Genomic DNA, 25,561 nt, shown 5'->3' with positions numbered 1-25,561 from the left:
ATTCTAAATGTTACTAGCTGATAAACACATAACAAATCACTGTTAATATAAATATTAAAAGTAGTGGGATGAACAAAAAGCATGAATCCAAAGCTATCGTCACCATATAAAACTACTGCTGAAATTCTCAGATGAAAGGGTATGTTATGTGAGTAATGAGACAACAATCAAAAGACATAAACCACATAGAACATTAACAAAAAGGAGGTGGGGAACAAAACAAAAGGATGGCCAGAAGCAACAGACAGCTCCAAAATTCATATTAAGTTGTACGTATTTCTAGACTTAAGTGTATAATTATTAGAAATTTTTAATGCAAGCCATGACTTTTGATTTAGGTTAAATAAATCAACTCAAAGCCAGCAAGTAATTGTGCACAATTACAATTGAGCAGGGTTCTGAACTAACATATGAAACAACAAATGAGGGAAAGAAAAGTCTATGTCAAATAGTAGGTGGTATTTTAAGAGTAATTTAACAATATATTAGGGAGAGACAAAATACATTACACCTGACCAAACTGAAGTGCTATCATACATTTTGACCTTTAGAAACTACATTTTAGGCCAAAGATAAGGATACGATCTGTACCTGGGAACAAAACACCACCTTTGATCATTTCTCCCATGATGCACCCAACTGACCAAATGTCAACTGAAAACAAAATGCAATGACATTAACATAAAGATTCTGGTTAAAATAAAAAAAAAAAATAAAGAAAATCACACACACCATGTATACTTTAAAATTATAAAAAGCAGTATAAAATAAAAATGAGTGACAGTGAATGTGCTCTGACTACCAGCAGAGACTGTATGTCCTACTGCCAGATGCAGCCTACAAATATTTCAGCTTATCTCAACAATTTTTGAACTCTAATAGCCACAAACTTTATGCCTGTTTAAAATCCCATCTGTATAAATGTAGCATATTCATTTTCATTAGAGAACATAAAGAAATTCATCGCCTAACTAATTAACTGCTGCAGCAGCACAAGGATACAGTCCCTTCCTGGAAAGAGGATTTTGTGGCAAACCATTTCTCCCATAATGCACCCCACAGACCATAAATCCACTATGTGTTTGCAGCACAAAAGAAGGAAAAGCAAAGCAAAAGGTCATTAAAATCAAAGAAGCATAATATGACTGCATTATATAAAAACTGCAAAACATCACAAAAAGAAAAAAGTGATCGTAACTTTAGCTCATGGAATAATTTAAAACACAAATTATTTTTTGAAAGTCTTTGGTTCACAAAAGAAAATGTAAAGTGTGGCATTTTAACTACATATCTAATTTCAAAGTGAGAGCTACGCACAGAAATTGCATAAATAGAAAAACCCTGCATGTTTTGTCCCTGAGAACTTGTTTATAAAATATGAAACAGAACCAAACACGAACTTTGTAAATAAAAATGTACATGAGGTAGTAAAATTATAAAAATAAAATCTTTATACTATACTATTTAGAAGTTCAACTGTGCATTATACTCTCTAAGTTAAATAAAAGAAAAAAAGCATGAGAAAACAATTCAGCATATTCAAATATTTAACAAATAATCTCTATGAATAATTACAATAAAAATGTTAATCTAAAGCTCTTTAGAATTTTTAAACTGGATTTCCCAAATATATTTAATTGAGAAGTGCTATGCTTGTTCTGAACTAAAAGTCCATTTGTTTTCTTGGCAACATGATGCCACATTTACCCTACTATCCCAAAAGGAACAAGTGCACAGAGAATTAACAACTAATCAAGGAAAACTGTAAGAGAAATGTATTTCATGTTTCCTAACTGAAGTTTTTTAAAGCCATAAAACCAAACTGCTTTTGATTTAAGAAGTTAGTTTTGGCTAGACACAGTATGACAGTTCTCACGAACTGACTATCTAGAGTCTCCTGGAAGACTTACTGATGACCCTTGCCAACTGTAAATGGGAATCCCAATCAATGTTGACAAGAATCTGCTAGACACAGAAACAGACAATTGGGAATCTCCACCTACTTAGGGAAACTGACAGTACACCGTGGCACTTTATGACTTTGGGTTTGGCTATCACACAAAAAGGAGAGAGTAAGTGCTTGCAGTTTAATAGGAAAAGAGGGAAGAATGAGCAATTTAGAAGGAAAAGCCTTAGAAACTTGCATTTGGTTGTGACATCTGAAGGTCCAAATTCTTTAAAATGACAAGAGGAAAACAGCACAAATAGATGTCAGAAAGAGACGTGCCCTTTACTCATGTTAAAGGACTTAGAAAATTAAAGCCTGTACTTTCTAATACAGTACATTCTTACTAAAAGGCTGCCAGTTCACTGAAGAATCTTAGGAGCTAAACTGGGAATTACTTTTGGAAATACTGTGGAACTAAAGTTTCCCTAAAATTTCATATTAAAATGAATGAACATTTTTATATTTATGTCATGGTTCAGCTTTCAAGGATAAGGTTTTAGAAAAAAAAGTTAATATTTATAAATTAGTGCCTCAGAGAAGAATTTTTTCTAAGGTTTTCCTTTTTGACAAAAATCTATTAGAATAAATCTTCTCTACAGATTTTAAAGAGAATGTTAAACTTTAAATATCCAGCATACAACTTATGTTGGTAACTTCCAGAAAAGCCTATTTTTAAACAAAAGTATTTTGAAAGCTGCAAGCATGAGAGAAGATATTATCTGGGCCAGTGAAGACTAGGAACGTAAGTCTGATTCATGCACAACTCTAGTTTTAAGCTAACTGCTTAGTCTATTAAGCAGTTAAAAATATATTGATTACACTGCTTTCCAAAATGCTCCGAGTAGACTGCAATAAAAGGCACATAAAGCAAAGTTGTTAAAATGGGTGGGAGGCTGGGCGTGGTGGCTCAAGCTCCTGTAATCCCAGCACTTTGGGAGGCTGAGGCAGGTGGATCACCTAAGGTCAGGAGTTCGAGACCAGCCTGGCAAACCTGATGAGACCCTGTCTCTACTAAAAATACAAAAATTAGCCAGGCATGGTGGCACGTGCCTGTAATCCCAGCTACTCAGTAGGCTGAGGCAGGAGAATGGCTTGAAGCCGGGAGTGGAAGCTGCAGTGAACCAAGATGGCACGACTGCACTCTAGCCTGGGCGATAGAGCGAGACTCCATCTCAAAAAAAAAAAAATACTACTAATAATAATAATAAATAAAATGAGTGTGAGGTATTATTAAAAGGAGGAAGTACTTATGTTTAACCTTGCTGGCTAATGTAGTTATAGTCATTAAGCATTACATTTGACTTCATTTCCTAGGGTGGGAGTGGGAAGGCAAGAAAGTGATCTACATAATTTTTAACTAAGAGAGGAACCACATGTCAGTTCTTTTTTTATTTTTTATTTTTTTGAGACAGTCTCACTTTGTTGCCCAGGCTGGAATACAGTGGTGCAATCTCGGCTTACTGTAACCTCCACGTCCCGGGTTCAAGTGATTCTCATGCCTCACCTCTGGAATAGCTGGGACTACAGGTGCACACCACCACACCTGAGTAATTTCTGTACTTTCAGTAGAGACAGGGTTTTGCCATGTTGCCCAAGCTAGTCTCGAACTCCTGGCCTCGAGTGATCCACAAGACTCGGCCTCCCAAAGTGCTAGGATTACAGGTGTAAGCGACCATACCCAGCCTCAATTCTTCATATGACAGTTTTTCTTAGTGCTAATTTCTGGCAGGGAGCTATCCTAAGATCATATTTATAGGACACTGACACATAACACCATATCTATGACCATATCTATGACAATCACAGCAGATGCAAAAGCAATCTTTGTGCTGGTGGGTCACTTGAAGTTATCAATTCTCAAAAAAAAAAAAAAAAAAAAAAACCCTTCAAATTTCAGGTAGAGAGTAAGTAAAAAGAACAGCATATTTATTAAGTATAAAAAATTAATAGCAAATGTTTAAAGTATTTGTTTTTAATCAGTTCAGAAAATCAAGCTCAGCTTAATCATATATTTTATTTTAAAAAATCTTAAAAGTTGACTTATTACAATTTCCTGATTCAAAATGAACTGCTACTCCAGATTCCTTGCCAGAAAAAATGTCTAGGTTTTATTCTTGGTAGTATTTTGGATGAAGTCACCACATTTTTTAAAATGATGGTTTATTTCCATAAAATCCCATGGTTATTAGCAGATTTATTCATCTCCTAAATTTCTAAGACTCAAAATTTCTTCCTAAATTAAATATAAGTAGGTATATCCATAAAAAATGTTTAAATTCATGATCTACATGCCAGATAATTTTGTTCAACACTGATTCTTAGGTCAATTGATACAATCGGATATACCCACACAAAATACTAAAAGTCATTTCCTTAAGGCTGGACATAAGGTTTTAATGAAACTTTATTGCTTCCTTCAAGAGGTCACCTTAATTATCCAGCAGCTTTGCAGAGGCCTTAATGTACCTCTTAAAGTTTATGATGAGTGCTACCGCTATGATCTTTAGTTTCATGGGGTTGGAAATATGGGCAAATATCACTGATGTACACTAATAATAAACTGTCAGTACACTCTATACATCCCTGAGACCATGTTAGAAATGTTCACTTTCAAGTTATAGGCAAGCAAAGAGCATAAATTCTGTCTCAGGGCCATGGCAACAAATTCTTTATCCAATGGTAGTACTGAGAACAAATAAGGGCCCCAAGTTTTTTCAAACATTTATGACAAAATTTATAGTTACCTGCAAACTTTTGATACACATTTCAAACAATGGTACATACTTAATTCAATGTTCTTCAGCTTAAGTATTTACATAAAAATTCTAATGAATAAAGAAAAAAGCTAAATCAGAAAAATATTTCAAATAAATGTGTGTGCTGACCGTTTTCTTTGTAGCCCATGCCAAGGATGACCTCGGGTGCTCTGTAGTAGCGAGTCACTACGTAAGGTGTCATCATAAAACTCGTTCCTGCAGTCCTGGCCAGACCGAAGTCAAGAATCTTCAAAGTGCAGTCAGATTTTACTACTATATTACTGGGCTTTAAGTCCTTCAGAAAATAAAAATTAAAAAATGACTGCCATGATATATATGAAAATCCTACAGTCACAATAAAGTTATACTATCCCTTGCAAAACATTCATGTTAACTGTTCATTTTTCTCACTGTAATATTACTGCACTGATTCATCATTACAAGGCAAACCTGTGGGATTTAAAATTTATGAATACATACAGTTATTGGAGAAGTTAGTAATGTTTTAATTGCTAGAAATTATGATTAGCTAGACATTTTCGGTTAAATAGAGTAAAAGGGATTTGAAAAGACATTGGAAAGCTCACATAAAAAACTACTATAGTAAAAGAGTGATAAGTTAGCACTTATATTTATTTGCATAACACATTACCAATATTTTTAAAATCTCATTTTAAAGTCACAGTAAGTTTTATACAGATGTTATAAGTCAACAATGAGCCATCCTGTCATTCAATAGCAAATGTTATTTGATCTTTTAGATTGGCAGATACCCAGTTCCAAAGGACCAGAATAGTCATTATCCATTTTTCCATCCCTGATTTCCCACCTGGAGTCCCACAAATTTGCTATAAAATTTTTGTCTGTTTGTAGAAGTAGGACACCATTGTCTTGGTGCCACTAATCTATAAAATTACTTGCTATAGATACTACTGAATAATTCAGAATTTTTCACCTGGCCCCTACTTTAACATATTCTGTGCTGTGCCCATCAAAAGTCAGGTAGCAGCATAAACACTCACGGCTTCATGTTCAATATACTATGCCTGTTAGCCTTGATGAATACTATTACAAGCCAAAGGACCAAACAAGTAAGAAAGCATAAATCCACAACACAAATGCACTGTATTACCTGTACTGACATGCAGTATACATATTAAATATCACTGATTAATACAAAAAAGGAAAACAGCCTGCTTGAAAGACAACTATTACTTTTGTAATGTTAACATACAGAAAAGCATGTTGTCTTTAACGTATTTCGACAGGCAATCATGGATGGGTTTAGAAGATATGTAATCTAGTGGTTTTATTAAATTAAATATACCAACAATTCAAAAGTCTTAATGAAACAGAAGAAAAACTTTTTCATTATTGGTATTCTGTAAGTATAATGTTGCTAATACTTCTAAAATACAGTACCTCAGCAAAGAAACACTGCATGTTCAAGAACAAATATTACAAGCTTTGTAATAAATATTAAATATTTATTTGATACTACTTTAATGTTTAGTGTGATGGTTGAAGGCTACTGGCTCTTTATACTAGCAGATTCCAATTTAGAAATAACATTCCAATTTTAAGTACTTTATTGTGAAAAAATTAAAAGCAAAGTAACAATTTTTAAAAACAGGTATTTTTGTTAAGCACAAAAATTGTCAAAAAAAGCCTCAAAGACTATTAACTGAAATTCATCCATATATATCATTATGTACCTTACAGTTGTTAATTATGCTAACTATATCTAAGAATAGTAACTTAGAATTTATGTAGGCAGTGGAACTAACCCAACATTCTGTCTTCTTCCCCCAATTTTTCTAGCTTCCTCAGTTAGGCAAGGGCACATGGGTAGCTCTAATTCATGGGATGTGAGTGGAAGTAAAGAAGAGAAGGGCCAGTGCACAACTTCCTGTGGTCTCCTGACCTGCTTTGGTGATTAGGAACGTTCCAGGGGATTCTCTAGCAGCCTGGGTTGCTGATCATTTATGTAAATGTACAGTCCACAAACACCACACATTCAGCAAAGGAAATAAGCCTGAGTCGTGCTAAGTCACTGAGAATTAAGGGTTTATCTGTTACTTCGGTACAGCTGAGTCTATTCTAACACTGAAACTGGTGTCAGAAGTGGGGTGTTAACTATTATAAAAACATAAGATCCCAGCTTAGCAATTGAGCAGCAGGGAAACTCACATCAAAGGTTGGAAAGGTGATCTAGGTTATGTAGTAGTAGAACACTTCATGAAGCTGTCACCTGCACCCAGCCACTTGTACAATGAACCTGAAAGCTCTAGCACAGGGGCTGGCAAATTAAGGCCTGTATGCTTTGTAAAGAAAGTGTTGATGCTGAAGCACAGTCATGCTCATTCAAGTACATATCACCTATGCTGCTTTTGTATCACGATGGCAGAGTCTTGTAGCTGTGACACAGACTATTATCCACAAAGCCTAAAATATTTACTACAAGGCTTTCACAGAAAAAGTTTGTTGAACCCTGCTCTAGAAGAGACTGGACAGCAAAGCTTCAGTAGTTTGTGTTGGTAGCTACTGGCTGCATTTAAAAGTAGTAGCCATATTTTAAAGCAGAAATAAAAGGGAACAGAGCCTAGAATTTCAGGGTCTTGCCCTTTTGAAAAAGCTAAATGCTACCAGACCCCTGAAAGAAGGTATGGTAGATTGTTCTGCAAATATTCCTGCCCACCCCAGACTGTGTCCTCACCCTGCTGACAGGTTCAGTCACTTGTCTTAATTTGGGCAATGAAATATGGGGGAATGTGTTTGATTCAGCATAGCTCTTGCTCTTCTACCTTTCACCATGAGAAAAGGATGTCTCTGGTGGATGCTTCAGTCTAGATGCTGAAACCTGAATATGGGACAAGCCTGAACTTGACCCATGGTTTGGAGCAGTGTCACACAGCCAACTCTGCAGACCAAAGTAAACAATAAATATTGCTTTAAGCCACTGATATCTTGGATTGGTTTCTATGCATCATTTTCACATAATAATTCTGAAACCCTTTGAGGGAAAAAGTCCTGTAAAATCCTTCAATTGATAAAATTGCCTCAGTCTGCCAACAGAAGCTTGAACGCTTACAGGAAGACTGAAGACAGCCTCAATTAAGTCCAAGAATACAGGACCCATGAGTTAAAAAAGATGCTTTGAAAAGAACTACAATCAGAAAGATAAGAAATCTCTTAAATTTCTGAAAGAGTTAGCTAACTGTCAGACCTAACGCCAAAGGTCTATGATCCTTCTATATTTCAAACAGGAGTTTTCAACTCACAGTAATTTTCCCCCAAAATAATATTTGGCAATGTCAGAAACATTTTTGATTGTCACAACTGGGTAGTGCTACTGGCATCTAGTGGGTAGAGCCCAGGAATGCTACTAAACATTCCACCATCAAAAGAAAGAACTGTTTGGTCCAAAATGTCAATAGTGGCAAGGCTAGAAGGGTGGCCTTAAAATGACCCTTGGGCCCCAATCTTTTATAGATAAGAAGCAGGCTGAGAAACGTGAGCAGCCCTCAAGGGAAATACATTCTTCAATACTCACTTTAGATATATTCATGAGGATAGCAAAAAAGATGACTCTTCCACAGGGCAGAGCCAGGTACTTGAGAACCACAGAGAACAGTCAGGGCTGAGGAGGAATATTCCCCTCACCCAGGGCAAGGGACATTCACAATGTCTGTACAGAAGAATTTAATTACAACTAACCAATGACTGCTTTTTTCAGTTTTCTAAATGGGATTGCTCACTGTGATAACACTGGCCCTGTCTGACCACTCTATCTACAGTATTTAGCAGGGGAGCAGTGGTTATAGGGGTGGCCATATAATTTGGTCATTCCAGTTACTATGTTTCTGGACCAAGACGAGCAATGTCTGGATTTGATAAGAATAGAACTTTGGGTTATTTCCCTTGAGGAGGGTGTGGAATAAAGGGAGCAAAGGAATGTTTGCCAGCCAGAAGGACAGACTGTGGCAGAGGCTGGGGCTCACCACTATTCTGAAGTCTGCTCTCCCTACATTTCCCGGTTTCCTTACAAATTAGGCAAGTCCTACGGCTAGCTCTGTCAACGTACTCTAAGCAGAAGTGACGTGTGTCACTTCCAAGCAAAGAAGAGCCATGCACATCACTTGGCTTTCTCTTTCCGACAAAGTGACCCGCAACTATCTAGATGGTGGGACCTCATCAGCTTGGGTCTCAGAGTAGTAATCCTGACTTGCCCTGAACCTCTACCCAAGGGATGAAAGGCCAGGTTATTTTACCAAGTAAGTAACCTCAGACTAGCAGAAGTACTAGCCAAGGGTGGAGGTGAATCTAGAATAAGTAGTAGAGCAGAGATGAGTACCAATCGTGGCCTCAAGACCAGCTGCAAAAAAACTTCAATGCGTATCTCCACTCTAGATTTCCCAAAGAGCCCAAGCTAAGATAAAGGGAGATTCTTCACAATAGGTAACAGACCACAGTAGGTCTCATTAGCTCCACTTTATCACATTAAGAAATTTTCTACAGATGCACTTTATTTTCACCACTTTATGTACTGATACTAAGGGAGTTAGACTATCCCAATACTGCTGTGCTTGTGCCATTCTTTTATTTTCTACACTTTTAAGCTTTTTGTATAGCAACTCTACTTCATGTATAATTGTATATCCTAATTGGATAGTATCTTTCACCTTTAAAATGTGAGACTATTCCCAGAGAGGAACGCTTCCTCTCTGAACCTACCATATTCAACTTTATCTCATTAAATAGAGTTACCCTTGTTTTGATGTTTGCATTTTCCTACCAACCCCTCTGCCTTCAGCCTTTTGAAGTTAGCTACAAATGCCTGTGTTATGGAAACATGCAGTTGTTGTTGAGCCTTTGCGTGCTGCCAAAATCTGACTTTTTAAACTAAGGAACTAATCCCATTAACATACTACCATAAATATTGTTCTTTTGTAATTTTGTGTTTGTTTTTTTATGGTTCTTGTTGTTTCCATTGTTTTCTATCTTCTACCATTTAGTCTGTTTTTCTGGTCCAGCCACCTGCCATCCTTGTTAATCTGGAACCCTTCTATTTGGAGGGGTGTGCCTTACTAAAACCAAATGAACTTCCACAATGTTGGATTACTGCTCCGGTCTAAGGACTCAGGAAACAAACAAACCAAACCTAGAAGTTTCACTCGTCTGCTCTACTTCACATAGTGTATGAGTAGGGGCTCAGGAAGATAAAATACTCTTCCATTTAAAGAGATTTTTATTATGTTATTTAAATACTGCACTAGACAAATGATTAGAGCAGCTGTATACGTAATATACAAGGAATTCACTTAGAATGATAATTAAGGATAAGCCTGTAACAGGATTGTTCACTTAAAAAAGCCTCAACAGCTCAAAGACGCAACTGTCTTATACTATGAAAACTATCTCTGTATTTATTTTATTACATGAGTGAGGTTATTTGACACAGATGACTCAGAAGGAAGATGTAATGACGCAGATGACTCAGAAGGAAGATGTAATTCCACTGAATTAAATAATTTTTTAAAATTCCAGGCTGGGCATGATGGCTCATGCCTGTGATCCCAGCACTTTGGGAGGTCAAGGCAGGTGGGTTGCTTGAAGCCAGGAATACAAGACCAGCCTAGGCAACATGGCAAGACCCCATCTCTACAAAAACATAAAAAATAAAAATTTGCCAGGCATGGTGGTACATGCCTGTAGTCTTAGCTACTTGGGAGGCTGAAGTGAGATGATCACTGAGCCCAGGAGGTAAAGGCTGCAGTGGGCTATGTTCATGCTACTGCATTCATGCCTGGGTGACAGAGAGAGACCCTGTCTCAAAAAAAAAAAAATTAAAAAAAAAATTCCTTTCAACCTACTGAACCCAGGAGTTCAAGGCTGCAGTGAGCTATGATTACACCACTGCATTCTAGCCTGAGTGACAGAGTAATATTCTGTCTCTTAGGAAAAAAAAAAAAAATTCCTCTCTCAATACTTTTCAAAGAATAAGCTAGATTTAACTAAAATACAAAACATACCAACACAAAAAAATTTTACATAAATGTTCACGTCAGCATTACCCATAATAGTCAGTGGTAACAACCCAAATTATAATCAAGTGATAAATGGATAAACAATCTATTCAGTGAAATATCTGTCAATAAAATAACATGAAGAACTGACACACAATAAATACATGAATGAATCTTGAAAAGATTATGCTAGGTAAAATAAGCCAAGCATAAAATATCACATATAATTCTATGTATATGAAATGTCCAGAATAGACAAATATGCAAAGACAGAAAGTAGATTAATGTTTGCTTAGGGCTAGAGGTGAAAGGAACACAGAAGAATAGGAAATAAAGACGAGTGGATTTGGAGTTTCTTTTAGGGCAATGGAATTTTCTAAAGTAATGAGCACACAATCTTCAAATATAATAAACACTGAGTTGTACACATTAAATGAATAAATTGTATGGCATGTAAATTATATCACAAGAAAAGCAGTTAGCCGGGCGCGGTGGCTCACGCCTGTAATCCCAGCACTTTGGGAGGCCGAGGCGGGCGGATCACAAGGTCAGGAGATCGAGACCACGGTGAAACCCCGTCTCTACTAAAAATACAAAAAATTAGCCGGGCGCGGTTGTGGGCGCCTGTAGTCCCAGCTACTCGGGAGGCTGAGGCAGGAGAATGGCGTGAACCCGGGAGGCGCAGATTGCAGTGAGCTGAGATGGCGCCACTGCACTCCAGCCTGGGCGACAGAGCGAGACCCCGTCTCAAAAAAAAAAAAAAAAAAAGAAAAGCAGTTAAAAATCCCAGAAAACAAAAATACGAAATATTTCTGAATATATATATATATAAAACAATTCTGGCAAATACTCAATCTTGGTAACTTGGTAATATTCTATTTCCAATTTGGAATGACTGGTAATAATAGTAGCTTATTTTGTATACTGCTTCACTTCAGAGCAAAAACAAACTTTACACTGCTCCATATAAATCAATGAAATACAGTGATCCTAAGAATTTGATGAGAGGCAGTGATGTCAGCCAAAACAGCTCCACAGAAGCACCATAAAACATCAAAGTGTCAGAATACATTTTTTCAGAATTCTGGAAATTATTCAAAGGTTTATGGCAATCAAGTGAACTCAGAACCAAGAAAAAGGCAACTTAAAAACAGGAGACCACCTCACACCCATTAGGACTGTTACTATGAAAAAAATAAAGTGTTGGTAAGAATGAGGAATAACTGAAACCCTTCTGTACTACTAGTGGGAATGTAAAATGGTAGAGCTGCCATGGAAAACAGTGTGGCAGTTTCTCAAAATGTTAAAAAGAATACCCATGTGATCCAGCAATTCCACTTCTGCCTATAGCTCAAATGAACTGAAAGCACGGTCTCAAAGAGATATTTGGACAACTCTGTTCATAGCAGCATTATTCACAACAGCTAAATGCAGAACCAACCCAAGTGCCACTGATGAATGGATAAGCAAGTATGGTATATACATAAATGGAATATTATTCAGCCTTAAAAACAAATAAAATTCTCACATATGCTGCAACATGGATAAATCTTGAGCATATTATGCTAAGTGAAATAAGCCAGCTGCAAGGAGGCAAATACTGCATGATTCTGCTTATATGAGGTATTTATAGTAGCCAAAATCATACAGACAGAAAATAGAATGATGGCTGTTGGGGGTTGCAGGGAGAGGGGAACAGGGAATTGTTGTCTAGTGGGTGTAGAGTTTCAGCTTCACAAGATGAAAAGAATTCTGGAGATGGATGGTAGTGATGATTGCACATTATGAATGTATTTAATGTCACAGAACTGTGCATCTAATGGTTAAAATGGCACATTTTATATGTATTTACTACAATAAAACGGTGGGGAAAAAACATCGGGAAATATTTCCAGCATTTTAACTAGTCTTTGGCTCTACCTGCCTCACTAACTAGGCAAGGATTTTGAAGAAAGCAGCCACATTTTCAGTGTGGGACCCTTAGTCCTAGTCCTAGTCCTAGGCCTAGACAGAGGCAATCCTTGAAAACATCGTTAAGGCAAGTAAATAGCCCGATGCTGCCTGGAACAAAACATTAAAGTGGAGGAGAAAACAAGATATGGCATACCATCAAGCATACCAACTTTGCATGATGGGTGTTCCAAAAGGAGAAGAAAGAGAAAAAGGAGCAGAAAAAATATTTGAAAAAATGACTGAAAATTTGCTAAATTTGATGAAAGATATGAATCTATTTTTTCTTTTTAGCTTCCTTCCATCCTGATCAAAAGACATGAATCTACATATCCAAGCTACTGAATGAATTCTAAGATGGATGAACATAAAGAGATCTGCACTAAGACACATTACAATCAAACTGTTAAAAGTCAAAGACAAAAAGCATCCTGAGAGCAGCAAGAGAGGTGCATTTGTCACTTATAAAAGATCCTCAACGAGCTTAACAGCTGATTTATCATTGGAAACCATCTAAAACAAACAGCAACGGATGATACATCTGAAGTGCTAAAAGAGGCCGGGTGGAGTGGCTCACACCTGTAATCCCAGCACTTTGGGAGGTCAAGGTGGGTAGATCCCTTGAGGTCAGGAGTTCGAGACCAGCCTGACCAACACGGTGAAACTGTCTCTACTAAAAATACAAAACATTAGCCAGGTGTGGAGGTGGGCCCCTGTAATCCCAGTTACTTGAGAGGCTGCAGCAGGAGAATTGCTTGAACCTGGGAGGTAGAGGTTGCAGTGAGCCGAGAATCAAGAAGACAAGACAAGACAAATGGGAGGGGAGGGGAGGGGAGGGGAAGAGAGGAGAGGGTGGAGAAAGGAAGGAAGGGGAAGCGGGGGGAGGGAGGGAAGGAGAGAAAAGAAAGAAAAGAAAAAAGAAAGGAAGGAAGGAAATGGTAAGACATCCAATGTTAGTGAATTGGAAGACTAAATATCCTGACGACGGCAAAACTACCTAAGCAATCTACAGATGCAATGAAATCCTAATTAGAGTTCTAATTGCCCTTTCTGCAGAAATAGAACAATACTCAAATTCATATAGCATCACAAAGGGCTCTGAAAAGCCAAAACAAAATTGAAAAAGAATAAAGCTGGAGAATTCATACTTCTCCATTTCAAGTTACTACAAAGCTAAAAGTGATCAAAATAGTGTGCTACTAGTATAATATATGGTCAGGCACATAGGAAATATGTGAAACAGAACTGAGAGTCCAGAAATGAAACCATGTATCTATGATCATCTGTTTTTTGACAGGGGTGCCAAGACCATTCAATGGTGAAAGAATAGTCTCTAACAAATAGTGCTGGCACAACTAAATTGCTACATACAAAAGAATGAAGTTGGAACCTTACCTCACACCAGACAAAAAATTAACTAAAAATAGATCAAAGACCTACATGTGAGAGCTTAAACTATAAAACTCCTAGAAGAGAACATTAGACTAAATCTTCATGGCCACGGTTTTGACAATGGATTCTTATACATGATATCAAAAGCACAAGTGATGAAAGAAACAATTGTATTTCATCAAAACTGTAGCTTTTGTGCATTAAAGGAAATCATCAGCAAAGTGAATAGACACCCTACAGAATGGGAGAAAATATTTACAAATTATATACCTGATAAATATTTCATATATGAAATACATAAAGAAATGCTACAACAACAACAAAAAGACAAACAACACAATTTAAAAATGAGCAAAGGGCTTGAATACACATTTCTCCAAAGAAGATACACAAATGGCCACAAGCACATGAAAAATGCTCAACATTATTATACGCTAGGGAGATGCAAAGTAAAATCAGAAGAAACACCACTTCATACCCATTAGGATGGCTAGAATTAAAAAAGTCAGATAACAAGTACTGACAAGGATGTGAGGAAACTGGAACCCGCATACACTGCTAGTGGGAATGTAAAATAGTGCAGTTACTGTGCAGTTTGATGGTTCCTCAGAAAGTTAACTACAGAATTACCATATGACCCAGTACTTCCAGTCACAGGTATATCCCAAAGGACTGAAAACAGATATTCAAACAAATATTTGTGAGAGAATTTTCATAGCACTATCTATAATAGCTGAAAAGTAGAAATAACCCAAATGTCCACCAACGGATGAATGGATAAACCAAATATGGTATATAGAATATTATTCAGTCATAAAAAGGAATGAACTATTGACACATGGTACAACATGGAGAAATCTTGAAAACATCACATGATATTTCATATAAATGGAAACATAAATGCAAATCTATAGGCACAGAAAGCAGACTGGTATCATGCCAGGGCAAAGTAAGAAACATGGGGATTTTTTGCTTAAGAAACATGGGGATTTTTTGGGTGGTAATGAAAATATTTTAGAATTTAATATGGATGGTAGTTGTACAGCACTGTCAATGTACTAAAAATGACACTTTAGAATGGTTAATTTTGTTACATGAATTTCACCTCAGTTAGAAAACAAAGAGTACGATGATAGTTTTTTCTACTAACCCGATGAATAATTCCAGCAGAGTGAAGGTGCTTGATTCCACACAGCATCTGATAGAGAAGGTAGGACATTCTTTCATGATCTAGTTCCATCTGAATCACTTGGCAAAGATTTGCATCCATGAGCTCCATGACTATGTAACTTTATGAGTGAAAAAGAGAGAACAACAGCTAAAGTGTCTAGCAGCAATCTAAGAAAAATGTATTAACAAAATTTTAATTATTACACTTACACATCTTGAAATTCTTCTAGGGATTTCTGTGGTGTGAAAACATTCAAAAGGCCAATTATCTATAATAAAAGTTGAGAGAAAAATTAGAAACTACTTTCTAATATTTTAATTGGAGAACTACAAATTCGTGGGTTAAAAAAACTACCATCAGTTTAAAATCTTTCTTTACATTCTAAGCTCAAGTAATTGCTTTTATTTTATATATTGCAACTTTATGGGCAGGAGTTGGAGTAGGGGATGGATAGGTGGAGGCACAGAGGATCTGTAACCCATTTATCTGTAATTCCATTTATGAACCGTCAATTATCAAGCACTTACATTATACAAACCTCTACATAATTTCAAACCTCTACATAATTTAACAGCAAGTCTTAAATCCCTTCTACCAGCTCTTTTCCAATTCAGTATCTCTATATAATCTCAGCCCTTTCCTCCTTTGGTTCTTCATAATACTGCACTTGCCCAGTTTTCTTCATTCCCAGTCTATTTCACTGGATCATCCATAAGCATATCCCTTCTTTCCCACTACTATGTTTAATCTATTTCTTTTCACTTTTTGCATGGACATCTCACAAATAAGATAACACTGAATTCATTTTCATTCCTACCCAAACCCCTTACTTTTCCAGTGTGCCCTCTCTTTTACAAAAGAAGGCTTAGGGTGATTTTTGACTCCTTTTTCAGTATACGCACCATAATAAATACTCATAGAATGCTGTCCATTCTACTGTCAATCTGACCTTCAATCTCTTTTTTCCATTCCCTGTGCTATAAACAGGTTGAAGACTTTAACATCTAGACTGTTCATGCTATAATTCCTTCTAACACTAGTGTTAGAGATTGATTGCCGCCCCCCACACACTCCACACAATTCATATGTCTAGCCTCCAATGTGATAGTATTTGGAAATGGGGCCTTTGGAAGGTACTAAGGGTTAGATTAGGTCATGAGAGTGGGGCCCTCATAATGGAATTAGTGGCCTAAAACAAGGGAAGAGAAAGAGCAATTTTTCTCTCCCTCTCCTTGAGCACACACTGAAGAAAGGCAAGTGAGGACAAGGTGAAAAGTTGGCCACCTCCAAGTCAGGAAGCAGGCCCTGATCAAGAATCAAATTGGCCAGCAACTTGATCTTGAACTTCCCAGCCTACAGAATTGTGAGAAATAAATCTCCGTTGTTTAAGACACCCAGTGTACAGTATTTTGTCACAGTGGCCTGAGCTGATTAAGGTCACTAACAATGGTTTTCTACAAATTCAGCTACCATTTACTGCCTATAACATGGTAAAAGAAAGACCTGATCATATTACTAACCTCCTCATAAATTTAAAGTCAACAAATAAATTCTAAAACTCCCTTGCAGTGTATTCCAAAAGCCTCCATGATATGCCATCAACTCACTTCATCTCCTGCTAAGTCCTATATTAAACGTCATACTTTGGCTATGCTAGTTTCAAGAACGTCATTTTAAAAATGTTTTGATGCTTTTAAACATACTATTCCCTATGCTTGTCACTTATCTACTGAACTTAATTATCTTCCAGGTGAACCTCTTTTGTAGATTTTGACAACCCCTAGTTCTTGAAAGAGTTGACTATTCTACTTTGTCCCCAGTTATCTTCTAATGTTGTTATGGTATTCAGCACACTGTAGTCTAGTCTCATTTTCACATCAGCTACATCCCTACCACAGAGAATTCTTATTAGAAAGAACTGTGTCTTAATCACTTTTATTGCCCTGTATATGGCAAGTTACATGACACACATATAAAAATGTTTGCTGACAATGATACTTAGGGATGGGAATTTGTTTTTCAGGCATAAATTTTATAAGGGCAGTAACATTATAAGGGCATAACTTCATAAGAAAAACTGATGTTTTTCTTCTAAGCATTCAGCTTTACATAAGGTTTTTAAATATTTGTTCAGTGAATACATTTGTAAAAATAATACACCAGAAAGGGTCAAACAAATTTAAGATAGGGAAATGGTAATAAGGAAGCATCTGCCTGCTCTAAATAAGTTCAAGACTACCAACCACATGCAATGCACAATAGGAGACTTCGACAAATAGTAAATCTAGTCTCATTAATATCTGAAAAGCCCTAGAGTGGAACAGAGGTATTAAAGATTAAAGGCATACAGAGACAGAAAGAAGATTAGTGGTTGTTTAGAACTGAGAAGGATGGGAGGTAGGGGAATGACAGCTAAAGGATAAAAGATTTCTTTCTGAGGTGATAAAACTATTCTAGAACTGACTGCAGTGATGGTCCTACATATCACTGAATACACTAAAAACCATTGAATGGTATACTTCAAATGGGTGAATTGCATGATACAGAAATTATATTTCAATAAAGCTGTTATAAAAAAGATTCTAACAGATAGTCGTCCTATTTTTCAAAAAGGGAAATAAAGCAAATTAAATTATATCAGTTATAGACTGGACAGCCAAGCAAAAGTCAATGATTGATTAGTGGTGGTATATAACTACTTCAAAAGAAGTAACAATTACCAGCAGCAGGTACAAAGTTCATTGAGAAATACTATTTCCTTTCATGAATAAAAACAACAAAGAACAATAGCAATAAATCAGAAAAATGCAACTAGACACAGTATATGAAGAGTTCAAAACGGCATTTTAGAAAATGTTTCTAATAATAACATCCATGGGAATAAGATGATGAATTGGAAACAGCTGGATAACTGTGATAGACACATAATTTCTGCAATATGCTCAAAAGTTGCTAATCAATTAATTCAGCTATTACAAAGACATCCTGAGCAAAACTGGGAAGTGAAGCCCACAAGTGAAAAGGCAGAACAAGGAAGAAAAAAGCAATCACTAGTAGACCAGGAAGAGTAACCACATTTCACCTTTGAAATGTAATAGGGAGAAACAGGAAGTACTATATGTAATTCTCCATAATCAAAAGAAAAAATATAAAGACTGGGTGAGACGGGACCTGCAAGGCAGGCCTGTAACAAAGAAAGAAAACGGGAATCAGATGGGGACATAATTTCTAAACAGGGTTTTAATGTCTACGGTTAAGAGATGACATGCCTCAGCTCCTCTCAGAAGATCTGATCAAACATGCAGTAGGGTGTGCTAGGTGGCTTACGCAGTACTGTGCGCTAGGTCACTTTCAAAGCATGTTCAGAGATAAACAGCCAAGATTAAAAAAGAAACTCGAGACCATCTATGAAAAGAATGAGAAAAACCAGGGATGCTTAGACCAATGAAGAGACAATCTGTACAGAGGATGAAATAGTTTAAAAGGCAAAACACTACAAAAACATCCATCCATTGGGGAGTGGAATAATTTAGTTACCATTTCCAGTTTTCCCATATTTAGCTTTACACTCACTCACTGAACAAATATATTCTGAGTACCTACTCTTGTCCATACTCTTCTAGGTGCTGAGAGTACTGCCTGGATAAACCTCTGCCACCCCTGCTAGAAGCCTAATCATGTGAGACATGCTTAGTCATACTCCATGCAGTTGAAGGAATCACCTTTCTTTGCAGTCACCCAGGCTTGAGAGGTAGGAGTAACTGAACTCCTCCCCAAGGAAAAACTAAGGCAACACCACCATTGCCATGGAACTGTGTTCACAGGCCGTAAGGGGCATGAGCAGCTCTATCCATCGGCAGGACGCCACCAGCAAAACTGTGATGAGCAACACATCAGGTTCCCACTTGGAACAAGAATGGCTACCACAACTTCTTCCCTATCATTATCTACCTCTAACCTTTGTCTCTTGACTTTTTTTTATGCCATTCTTTCTCTCTGAAGGCTCCTTTCCTTCAACAATCCAATTTTTACCCCATCTTTAAGAGTCAGCCTAGGTCTACTCCTCCCCAAAGCCTTCCCAGCTCATTAAAGCTCACAGAAATTGTCCCTCTTTTTAGATCTCAATATATGGGCCACTATCATCATTTGACAAACATCCACTGCTTTGTGATGTTTGATACTTAACTTTCTGTATGTCTGTTTTGTATTCAAAACACCATTGTAAGCTCCCGAAATAAGGGGCCTAATCCTGAACTTGCACGAATTTTTTTCCCTTGGTAATGAACCCAATAACTCCAATACACAGAGGCTTGCATATATTTAGCTCTCAAAATGTGGTAAATTGTATTATCTGCAGTCAGAAAGTACTGCACTCATTATATTATATGAACTCTTTTGGACAAACACTACGAAATGTCTTTAGTCAGATACCTTCGGTTTAGGACTGCCTAAAAGTGTCCCTTACACAATTCACTCCTAGTTTATTTCCTCAACTGAAGAAATCATTCCATTAGAACAACCACAAAAGTATGAATATGCTCAATGTAAGTTTAAAAAAGTATAATTGTTTATTCTCAAAATGAGTACATGTATCTTTACAAAGCCTCCTCTTCGCAATCATTAGAAAATGCAATTAGAAACATGTTAATACTCTCTAGATATTTTCAAAAACTTTCTGCTAAACCCATTATCATCATAAAGTGACCAGTGAATACTGCCATCACTTAAAGAGGTGGGAGTGGGGTAGGGAAAAGTGATATAAATTTTATATTCAATATGATTAGAGTGTCAAAGTATAATGGGAACAATTTCATCTCTGTGCTAATGCTACAGTTTTCTGAAATGTCAGCCTGACAGAGACAAAAAGCAGAAGATGAGATCAAGCTGAATAAAATTCTTCTGAAACACTTATCTTTTTAAAACTCCTTTTGTAAATTAAATGACAGGAAATCATATAATCTAAATTCTAGAAGTCATTTTTTGATACAATTTAATAAAGTTATGAAAAAAAATCACCCTGTAGATATATATATATCCCTTTTAAACAATGTTTTAATACAGAACAATTTAAAGTCCCTAATATTTAAAGTCTTTGATATTCACATATTCATGAATAAATCTTGATTTCATCTACACTTAGGAAACCAAAAATGTTCACTTACATTTTTGTGATTAACACATTTCATAAGAACTAGCTCTCTGTAGGCCCGCTTGGCATGAGTCTGATTCTGAAATGGTCGGCTTAGCTTCTTGATTGCAACATTTCTTTCAAGAATGGCATCATAAGCTGCGCTGTAATAAGAAATTAAAAAACACACAAAAAACTTAAAGCAAAAAGCTGTAAACTGAATTCATGAAACAGTCATATAGATTTCTCACTTTCTCCAAAGACAAGTAACTGGATCACTTCCCAGTCTATGACGCTCAACATGTCTTCTGTATCTATTACAACATGTTTTTTTGGCAACTATTTCCTAAAATGCTAATGGATCCAGACAGTGGACTATGACAACTGAGACCCTGCATGTTCGTTGTGTTGCCTCAAAGATCCACCTAGTACATGGTGGGCACTCAATGTACAAATGCATAATAATTATTTAGCTCCACTAGATAGCCTAAAGCCTGAATGAATCCTTAACCTTGCACTTCTATCAAGAAAAGGTAGGATAAAGAATGCATACAAGGCTGGGTGCAGCGGCTCATGCCTGTAATCCTAGCACTTTGGGAGGTCAAGGTGGGTGGATCACGAGGTCAGGAGATCGAGACCATTCTGGCCAATACGCTGAAACTCCATCTCTACTAAAAGACAAAAAAATTAGCTGGGCGTGATGGCGCGCACCTGTAGTCCCAGCTACTTGGAGGCTAAGGCAAGGGAATCACTTAAACCCGAGAGGCAGAGGTTGCAGTGAGCCAATATCATGCCACTGCACTCCAGCCTGGGCGACAGAGCAAGACTCCACCTCAAAAAAAAAAAGAAAAAAAAATAATAATAAAATAAATAAATAAATAAAGACGACGAAGGTATATACAGAGGTATGTGTACAAAATATTATTTTACAATTTTTTGAAGAAGTAAAGCCCTTAAAAATGTGTTTTGGAGGAGAAACTAAAAATCATGTTGTTTATAAACATGAATGCTAGATTTCAGGGCATGAGAAGCTGTTTTATAACTGGAAAACACAACATCATACCCATTACTCTTCATATCTTCCTCTATCCCATGACACTGACCATATAGCAGCTTTCTCATATGACAGGTCAGAGACACTGAAGCACAAATAAGGTAAAGTATCTTTAAAGAACTTTACGACTGGAAGATCCTAAAAATTATTTGGATTCACCATTGCCTAATGTAGGGCCAGTGGTAAAGTAATTTGCCAAAGGTTAAGCCAGAAAGTTAAAAGCAAAGCTGAGACTAGAAGATCTAAGACATGAAGTCATGTTTTTCAAACTGGACCACTTAACATACTATAAAAGACTATTTCTGTTTATATGTATATAATATTTGGAAAGCCAGCTCACTGCTGATTAACAGTTTTCTTATCTGACTGAAAACTTGAATTTGTTTTGTAGCTATCTGATCATATCAAATGCCATGTAGCACTATATGTATTAAGAAACTGGTACTGCATAAATGGACACATCTATACATTCTATATATACAACTACTGCCTATATATACATACATACACACACCAAAATATACATAAATATTATAATCCTTACTTGTGAAATGCCATATTTGCAAACATGTCCTACTCAAAACAAAACAAAAACTCAGTGGGGTCATGCAAAATTATTAGATGTTTTGACTATTTTCAAATAAAGCAGGTTTTATTTTTAACAATTAAATTCATTGCTATTATCTGCCATATCAAAAGCATATTTCAAATTCTAAAAGTTCAAAAGGGTCTGAGTGCACTCCACTATCCTGTATCCAAAAAAATTAAATTTCTAACTGTTGATTCTTCAATGTGCACAAATCAGAAGCACCTGAGGATACAAAGGCCACAATCTAGACCCAATTAATCTTACTATTTATGGTTGGGGCACAAAATAATGCTTTAAAAAAAAAAGTCTGTATTCAGTTGACTCAGCAACACACAAATGAGTTTTGAAATTTTTATGTTTAATATTTGTCTATTTCGTAAACATCTCTTATAGAAATGATCACTTTCAGCAAAAATATGAAAATAGTTATTCCTTAGGCTAAGGGCTTAAGAGGGCTTAACAAGCAATTTTTTCTTAATTTTGATACAAAAACTTCAAAGTGCACCTACCTGAAGATAAGTGAAGATACAGAAATATTAATATATTTTAAAATATTTATATGTAATACATATATAATCCTCACAATTTTGTAAATTAGGTAAGAAACGGGCTCAGCAGAGTAAATTTGCCAAAAGTCATAAAGCTAGTAAATTACAGAGCTAAAACCTGAACAGAGCCAGACGCGGTGGCTCACGCCTGTAATCACAGCACTTTGGGAGGCTGAGGTGGGCAGATCACGAAGTCAGGAGATCGAGACCACAGTGAAACCCCATCTCTACTAAAAATACAAAAAATTAGCCGGGCATGGTGGCTGGCGCCTGTAGTCCCAGCTACTCAGAAGGCTGAGGCAGGAGAATGGTGTGAACCCAGGAGGCGGAGCTTGCAGTGAGCCTAGATCGTGCCGCTGCACTCCAGCCAGGGCGACAGAGCAAGACTCCGTCTCCAAACAAACAAAAAAGGTAACAAAAATATAATTATTCTTGAATGAGGCTTATAATTCCCCAAAACACTAGTTTATTATGCTAATTTAGTGATCTGCAATCAGTATCAGAACTATCCCAAAGAGTGATCTGCATTTCAGTTTATAAAGAATTATGTTGATATAGCCTAAGCCTTTTGTAGAAGTTAGCTAATAAATCAATTTTAAACAAATGGATGAATTTTGAAACACATAAGTGAGATATTAGCTGACTTCATTCCCCAGTGTGGAATAAGATTTCTGAAATTCCAGGGCTTCATTATAGGGTGAAAGTGATGGTTAAATGTAGCTTCTTATTAAACAGTTATCTAATGGGAATACACGTATACATGAAATTAACAAGCATGCCACTTATTCTTTCTTGATAGAGATATTTGTCTCCAATGAGTTATGACCAAATATTTAATCATAGTTTATACTTAAAGATGGCAGTTTATAGTTATATATTATGAATAACACAGGTTATTATCTCAAATCTGAAAATACGAAACCTAAAATGCTCAAGAATCCAAATTTTGGGGGCACTGACATGACGCTCAAAGGAAATGTTTCACTGAAGCATTTCTGATTTGAATTTGGAATGCTCAACCAATACAAATATTCCAAAATCTGACACTTCTGGTCCTAAGCATTTCAGATTAGGGATACTCAACCTTTAATAATAATAATAAAGAAAAGACCATTGATCCCTGAAGCAAACAATTTACTGTGGAATAGTTTTCATTTAATTTGTTTTAATTTTTCGAGGCAAGTTAAATATTTGCCAAGGTATCTAAATTACAAGAGGAGAAAACGTAGCAGTTAATGATTCTTTGCCTAATTTTTGGAAGTAAAAACTTACCATACTATTCCTTGCGCTCCTGAGCCTATAGGTTTTAAATTCTGATACCGTTTCAGGACTGTGAATGTAGAATCTCCAATCTCTACACTATAAAAATTGTTGTCACGCTTGCTTCTGCTCATGATGGCAAGCAATTAATTTAATGGCTTCATCCAAAAATTCACCAAGAAGCTGCAAGATGGAACAAAATGTGATGTTAACAAAATGAACTTGTTTTAATATTAAAATTTGAGCCCTTACTCTCTGTTTACTTACTGATAGTAACACAGACTGCTAGATCATGAAAAGAGCTGCTTCATTAAAAAACACAAGAAAAAAAAATACCACAGTTGATCAGCATATGCCATATGAACGACTGATAGTTTTTTTTTTTAAAAGAAACATTAGGATAAATCATTCCTCCAATCTAGAAGTTACCAGCATTAATACATTAATAACTTACAAGACTAACAAAAGCAAATAATTAAAATTAAGCACGTTTTTAACGTCACTCCACAGTTTAAAATAAAATTTAAAACCAGTCTTTCTCGTGTGCTTATTATAGAGAATAAAAACCTTAATTTTTATGAGAAATTTATAAACTTTCATTCAAAACTGGTTAACAGTCTCATTTAGTGCCAAGTGGAGAGAACAACAAATGGAAATAAGTTGATTAGCACATGTCACCCTTGCCTAAAACACAAAGGGTACCACAGTGCCTTCACTGTCACAGATCCTCTGACCTGCCAAGGCAACCTCCTGGTGTAACACACATACTGAGACTGTAATGGGTGAAAGGATGAGAAGCAAAACAGAAACAAGAGAGAGAGAAGTAGTTAGCATATTGGGATACAAAACAAAACAATACTATTCCATCCTGCTTGAGGCATTAAAAGTACAATTCAACTTCAAACTACCATTCCTTTACTACTTGTAGGATTAAAAATCAAGACAGTCTTTTTCTACCCATGTGAATACTGGTTATTAGCAAACTTATTATCCATCCTTACTAGACAAAAGATACTATTCCAAAATGTATGCAAAGCAGCTTTAACCTACTCCTTGCCTCCTCAATAAGTCATGAAACCAGTTAGGTCTCAAGTTACTGTTTTTTGTGGTTTTAAGATAATGCTAACTCCCCCAAAATCCTAATATGACTACAATACAAAGAATTAATTCAGCAAATATTAATTGCCTGCTAGGCACTCTGCATGTCCTGGGGTCAGATCACAAACTAGGTAAGAAGGTGAGCCACTGGAGGGTGGAGACCATGAGAATGCCTTGACCTGATCCTTGGCTGCAACATGTAGATTGTACTGCAGGAGAAGGGGGGAGCAAGAGTGGAATATGAACATCTGAGAGACTATTATAATGACTCAGATGAAAGAGAAACAATGAAGAGTCTTAGGCCTAAAGGAGTTAAAAATAAACAAAAACTAAACAGGCAACTCCAAACTATGTAAGCTGTAAAACCGAGGACAAATAAACTAGAAACAAATGAGGAATTAGACCTGGATACATCGTAAAAGGTCCAGAGAAACATTTCCAAAATCACTAACTGGACGAGTCATATAGTGCTCCAGAGAAGACCGAAATGACAAGACTCATAAATTCTTCCTAAGTGGACAACCCATAATAAAGAAACGAGCTTTGGTCATGATTTAAACACTGAGCTATGTTCACAGAATGCTCACATACAGGGATTGTTCATCCTAATCGTTTTCCTACCATAACCTGAATTCCCTCTT

At 36.4% G+C, this 25,561-nt stretch overlaps 1 protein-coding gene across 16 annotated transcripts in view; it reads right to left on the bottom strand.

Annotated features, from left to right (window-relative positions):
- Window positions 1-25,561, bottom strand: part of LOC105486663 (mitogen-activated protein kinase 8) — a 132,372-nt gene that overhangs the window by 10,356 nt on the left and 96,455 nt on the right. For 8 of the 16 annotated variants that reach the window (XM_024794393.2, XM_024794388.2, XM_024794392.2 and 5 more), the window contains 6 exons: window positions 23,835-24,005; window positions 20,406-20,535; window positions 15,453-15,511; window positions 15,223-15,361; window positions 4,834-4,999; window positions 1,003-1,074 (listed from right to left, as the gene is read on the bottom strand). In XM_024794393.2, the coding sequence (XP_024650161.1) occupies window positions 1,003-1,074; window positions 4,834-4,999; window positions 15,223-15,361; window positions 15,453-15,511; window positions 20,406-20,535; window positions 23,835-23,956 (688 nt within the window). In that variant the 5' untranslated portion in view covers window positions 23,957-24,005. Of the gene's footprint in view, window positions 1-582; window positions 655-1,002; window positions 1,075-4,833; window positions 5,000-15,222; window positions 15,362-15,452; window positions 15,512-20,405; window positions 20,536-23,834; window positions 24,006-25,561 lie in introns of all 16 variants that reach the window. The other 8 variants (XM_024794391.2, XM_011749656.3, XM_071069960.1 and 5 more) reach the window with 1 other exon arrangement.

The sequence above is a fragment of the Macaca nemestrina genome, chromosome 9 (genome assembly GCF_043159975.1).
Source record: "Macaca nemestrina isolate mMacNem1 chromosome 9, mMacNem.hap1, whole genome shotgun sequence".
NCBI classification, from domain to species: Eukaryota; Metazoa; Chordata; class Mammalia; order Primates; family Cercopithecidae; genus Macaca; species Macaca nemestrina.
The sequence above is the reverse complement of the archived record's forward strand: the minus strand, read 5'-3'. Positions and strand labels throughout refer to the sequence as shown.